The sequence below is a fragment of the Myotis davidii genome, unplaced genomic scaffold (genome assembly GCF_000327345.1).
Source record: "Myotis davidii unplaced genomic scaffold, ASM32734v1 scaffold616, whole genome shotgun sequence".
NCBI lineage: Eukaryota > Metazoa > Chordata > Mammalia > Chiroptera > Vespertilionidae > Myotis > Myotis davidii.
In genome coordinates this window covers 1,708,778-1,714,678 of record NW_006291965.1, presented here as the reverse complement: position 1 = coordinate 1,714,678, position 5,901 = coordinate 1,708,778, and the positions used below count along the sequence as shown (strand labels likewise).

Below are 5,901 nucleotides of genomic sequence, written 5' to 3'. Positions count from 1 at the left end.
CTTTCTTTCTTTCTTTCTTTCTTTCTTTCTTTCTTTCTTTCTTTCTTTCTTTCTTTCTTTTCTTCCTTTCCTTTTCTTTCTCCTGTAAATGCATAGATTCTTAATATGAGTCAAAGGTATTTCTGGAGATCCTATTATGCTGACACATTTATAAATACAGCTGTATGATTTCTCATCTCTTGAAGGGTAGGCATTTAGGCTGGGGTTCAGTGAGATCACATATGGCAGCAGGAGAGCAGTTTTGGGGATGCTGGAGGGCCCACAGGACTCATTCTCCACCTGGGAGGTTTGTTCGTGTACACCCACCCCCTCAGGGACTATCATTTTAACCCACGAATCAGCTCCTCCCCCACTCCCTCAGGATCATTAGCACATCAGTGAACGCCTCACCTGCAAAGAGTCTACTCGACCTGAAATCGTGTGGGGTGGTGTTTAAAATGGCATTTGGTCCACCTGGTTGCTGTTTACCATCACACACTCTAGCCCCGTGCATATGGCATTTTACAAGGGGCGAAAAAAGGACTTTGATGGTTAAACTCTAAAATGTACTCTCAGCCTCCTTCTGACCTGAAATCCTTCTCTCTTTCTTGTTGCTTCCTTCTCCTGTTGGATCATATTCTGTTACTTCCAGGTGAAATGAATCTTGTTAACTGCCCTGGTTTTTATCATTTTACCCAATTCATTGCAAAGCATTACAAAACATTATCTTCTCTTGTCACATGTAGGCCCAGTGACACACTACTTCTTTCAGGACCTCTGCATGTTAGTACTTAAGTACAGGCAAACAACCGGAGATCTTGAAGTTCAGTTCCAGACCACTGCAATGAAGCAGGGACCACAATAAAGCCAATCATCATCTTTTTGCTGGGGAGGGTCTTGCCTTCAATTTGTAAGAGACACAGCATCTGGTAAGGGCAATAAAGCCAAGCGCAATAAAATGAGGTGTGCCTGTAACTCCTCCCACCTGCCTCTGTGCTCCGAACACGGGCCAAGCGCCGTGGTCGGCAAACTGCGGCTCGTGAGCCACATGCGGCTCTTTGGCCCCTTGAGTGTGGCTCTTCCTAAGCCTTAGGAGTACCCTAATTAAGTTAATAACAATGTGCCTACCTATATAGTTTAACTTTAAAAAATTTGGCTCTCAAAAGAAATGTCAATTGTTGTACTGTTGATATTTGGCTCTGTTGACTAATGAGTTTGCTGACCACTGGTAGCGTATTTGTTTGGTGGAAGGAATAGTGTTTGGGGAAAGGAATGTAGACACAGAAGCCAGTCAAACTTGGATTTCAGTCCTATCTCAAGTACTTGCTGGCTGCATCATTTTGTGATTTCACTTCACCTGCCTGGACCTCCATTCTGGGAAATGGAGATGACTGCTCCTGGCTTTACAGAGCTTTTGAAAGGTTTGGGGTGTTTGTGAGAGGGGATATGCATGTAGCTCCTGACGCAGTGCAGAGGCTCAGTGGATGGTGGCTAACCTCCACAAGCAGGGCTTTAAGCATGTTACACAGCACAACAGAGGAGCAGCCACTGTGCTGGAAACGACCTATCTTGGAACTTGCTGAGATTCACGGAGCGGGCTGCAGACCTCAACATGGTGTAGACCTCAACAAAGTATGCTGCAGACCTCAAGGCTCCATACTTTAATGGTGTGTGTGTGTGTGTGTGTGTGTATTCACATACATATTTTGTGAGGTTTAACAAACTCTATGTAGAATGTCAAAGCTTTGAAAAAGAATATAACCTTATGATTCTTAGTTAAGCCAGCGGGAATCCTATAAGAATTGGTATGCTTATATATCCTTTTAAGAAATTTCCCATTAACCAAGATGTATGACTCCTGAACCATGAAACGCAAGCGCCAAAGCCTGCCGCAGCTGCCTGTGGATCCCGGTGGGGCTGTGCCATTCCTTGCCTCCCTTTCCTACTGCCCCTAGAGAGTGGAGGGCGCACATGGCGTTTTTATAGGAAGGAGTCCGTCCCTGCTGATGCCCTCTGACCTGGGGCCATGTCACACCTTGAACTGGCATCCTCTCTCATGGGCACTTGAAGCCAGCTCTGGTCACAGACATGGCCTGCGAGCCAGCTGGGTCCCTCCCTCCTTTCCTCTTGGAGCAGAAGGGGACCCAACCTGCTCCTCCAGAAACTCGCTATGACACAGAGTGAGGTTATGTGCGAGTGAGGTGTGTTCCACTTTCAGGACCTTGAGTGTGTAGAAGGGGCTACTTTTGGAACTAAGGCTGGGAAACACTCTTACAGGAGAGAACACAACAAAAGCACATGGCCCTGACTTTTACGGTGAAGCATCCCCGGGGATTTAAAAGGTCGACACCCCCCATCTCCATTTACTTCCTTGAGGTTGGGTTTTGTCAATACATAAATATGGATTTCTGAAAATCGTGTAAACACAATCGAACATGCCCAGAGCATCCAGTCTGATGGGATCCTGAGGCTGATCCAGCCAGCCAGGCAGAAGGAGCGGATACGCCCCCACTCCTCAGAGAGGCGGCTTCCCCGCCAGCACCTATGAAACAAGGAAAGCAGTGCATCCCGTTTTCCGGACCACCAGGCTCACCTGGGAAGCTTGTTACACACACAGCTCCTCAGGCTCCTCTCCCTGCACACTCAATTTAGTGGGTCTGTGATAGGGCCCGGATTTGCATTTCCAACAAATCCTTTATCGTGATGGAAACACTGGGCTAAAAACTAGCCCTCCGTCGGGGGTGGTGGTTGCCAGTTCTGGCTGCTCATTGCGACTGCCTGGGAGCTCTGAAATATCCTGGTGCCCAGGCTGTGCCCCAGACCAATGCCACCAGAATTTCATCAATGTGTAGCCAAGGCTGAGAACCAGGGCATTTGTGATTTAAAAACTTTCTTGGCTAACAACTTGCCTCAGATGAAAAAATGGGGACTGGAATAATCAAGGAAATAAAATGAATACAGAACACAGATCAAGAAAAGAAGAGAAATGCCTGGGAAGTATCAGAGAAGAGAGCGCTCTTCATAAAGGGATGGGTAATTCCCCGACTGGCTTGGTTTCCGCTCTCAGTCCGGGACCTGCAAATGTTTTGTAAAGGGCCAGATCGTTCATTTTTTAAAAAAATATATATTTTATTGATTTTTTACAGAGAGGAAGGGAGAGAGATAGAGAGTTAGAAACATAGATGAGAGAGAGACATCGATCAGCTGCCTCCTGCACATCTCCCACTGGGGATGTGCCCGCAACCCAGTTACATGCCCTCGACCGGAATCGAACCTGGGACCTTTCAGTCCGCAGGCCGATGCTCTATCCACCGAGCCAAACCGGTTTCGGCCAGATCGTTCATTTTTAACGCTTTGTTGACCTGATGGGCTCTGAAGCAAGTAATGCACTCAATAGCATAAAAGCAGCCAGGGTGTAGGTGAATGAGTGAATTGGCTGTGTTCTAATAAAACTTTATTTATGGACTCTGCAATGTAAATTTCATATAATTTTTATGTGTCACAGAGTATCCTTTCTTTGATTTTGTTTCAACTCTTTAAGAATGTAAATCCATTCTTAGCTCACAGGCCACAACAACAGGCAGTGGCTGGATTGGGCCCGTGGGTTCCAGCTCGTCAAGCCCTATTCTAGGCGAGACACCAGGGCAGCCCTAGAATAAGAGGAAGGAAAGACCTGAGCAAAATGCAGTGGAAATATTACCTTGGTGAAACTATTAGATTCGGGAAAGTGTAAATGAACACCTAGAACAGTGCCTCATAGTAGGTGTTCAATAACTGATACTTTATTATTGCTGAGTGGGCGGATGATGAAACGCTAACTCTTGTTCCAGAGTGGAACTGGCCTAGGAAGAACAAGGTGCTCTCAGCACTGTTCTCAGTGCTCCACACGTTTTAACACATCCAATCTTCACTAAACTTCCTACAGAGGGCACTGTGATACCCCCTCTCTTAAGGAAGCTGGGGACAGAGTACTAAAGGAACTGGCTCGAAGTCACAAGTTACTTTACTAAGATAGGATTTCTACTCAGGCTGTCTGACTCCCAACTCCAAGCTTGTCACTACTAAGTTGTTTTCTGCAAGCTAAAAATAACCAACACCTGTATATACACATGCATAGAAATAATCTTTCCATGCCTTCGTTATTATTTTTTAAGAGAGAATTTAAAAAAATTAATATATTTAAATTTTGCTTCCCTAAAAAAAAAGCCCAATCTTTGTATTTTGATAATATCCCATCCTTTCTAAAGACTGTACGTTCAAGCAGGGGTTTTCAACTGGTGGCGATTTTACCCCACAAGGGGACATTTGGCAGTGTGTGGGGACAATGCATAATTGGGGCGTGAAGAGGCCAATGTGCTGCTACATTGCACAGGACAGGCCTCCTTAACCAAGAATTGCTCTGCCTCAAATGTCCACAGTGCTGAGAAAGCCACGTTTAAAGCCAGCACACAGGGTTAGCATACGGGGCCGCATGAAAAGCACCTCATCTGGTCGCTTGAGTCACTGTGGCCTCAGACTCGGGTTATCCTGTTGCTGACTCAGTGACTGGTATGTAGCTGGTTGTGAGAAAGGTCGAAAATATAGACGTACCCTCCTTCACCTGGCACAGCTCCACTGTGGCCGGAGAGAAGCAGACATGACCTGGGCCACAGCTCAAACTTAAAATATCATTGAAAGGTAGAAGTAGAAACCCAACGGTCGAGCCGTTTCTACCACATCAGGAGGCTGTTTCAGGGACAGTCTTTCATCTTAGGGGCAGACAATGTCTGCAGGGTGCGCTCACTGAACAGCATTTGCCATGATTGCAGTTGGCTTTAGTAGTTGCTGCTGCTTTGTTTGCATGTTAACTGGGTCAGAGCAAGAAAGGTTGTCCGATGACACTACCAGATGGGGAGTGATGACACACTAACGCTACTCATCTTCAGTGGTGTTACTCCTACCCCTCTGCTCAGCCATACCCATCAACGTCCCCCAAACCCAGCGCTGGCATCTAAAATAGGCAACTCTGAAGCCCTGGCTGGGTAACTCAGTTGGTTAGAGAGTTGTCCTGATATACTAAGGTTGCAGGTTCGATCCCTGGTCAGGGCACAGACAAGAATCAACCATTGAATACATAAATAAGTGGAACAACAAAAATCAATCAATCTCTCTCTCTCTCCCTCCCGCCCCCTCCAAAAACCCCAACAAAACAAACAAGCAAAAAATACGCAACCAGAAACTCTAATCCAGCACTCATCCACATAGAACAGGGAAGCATTTTATAAAATGACATCTATTTTCCTGCTAGACTAGATTCATACTCATCTCGCCTCTATTTCTGTAAGTTCTCGCTTTTACTAATTATTTTCTGTGAGGAGCAGAAATGTAGATCCTATGGAAGCTGGCTCACAGACTCCACAAGTCTTTCTAAGCGATTGGAAAAAGCAACGTCTCCCTAGCCTAGAGCTTTTGTTTATGCCTGTGTGGTCTTCATACTATGACTCACAGAGGACACCACCCAGGTGCATGAGAAATTGACGTTGGCTCCTTGTGGACATCCCTCAGGAAGAAGAAAAGGCAAGATACTCACAGTGTAGAACCAGAACTTCACGATGGGGGCATTGTAGAACTCGTAGATTTTTCTGCCCAAGGGGATTAACCGGTGCCTGCTCTGAACTTCTTCTTCATCCTTCTTCCTGGAAGATTCCCCGTTGCTTCGTCCCAACATTGCCTGCGGAGGGAGAGAATGAATACCGTCACAGCAAGGCTCTGGAGGTCATGGAGTTCAATGTGTTTGTTTACAGAGGAGGAAAATATGCTCATAGAACCTAAGGCTGTGTCCAAGGCTCCCAGAGAGTTAGAGACTGTGCCTTTCCTACATGTGCATTTTTTTCTGTCTCATTTTTAAAACATATGTTTTGTTGATTTCAAAGGAGGGAGGGA

The 5,901-nt window shown here is 46.0% G+C and overlaps 1 protein-coding gene across 8 annotated transcripts in view; it reads right to left on the bottom strand.

The window, feature by feature from the left end:
• The window catches only part of TRPM3 (transient receptor potential cation channel subfamily M member 3), a 457,422-nt gene that overhangs the window by 69,121 nt on the left and 382,400 nt on the right, over positions 1 to 5,901 (bottom strand). For all 8 annotated transcript variants that reach the window (XM_015565001.1, XM_006765282.2, XM_015565000.1 and 5 more), the window contains one exon: positions 5,549 to 5,689. In XM_015565001.1, coding sequence (XP_015420487.1) covers positions 5,549 to 5,689 — 141 coding nt within the window. The remainder of the gene's footprint in view (positions 1 to 5,548; positions 5,690 to 5,901) is intronic.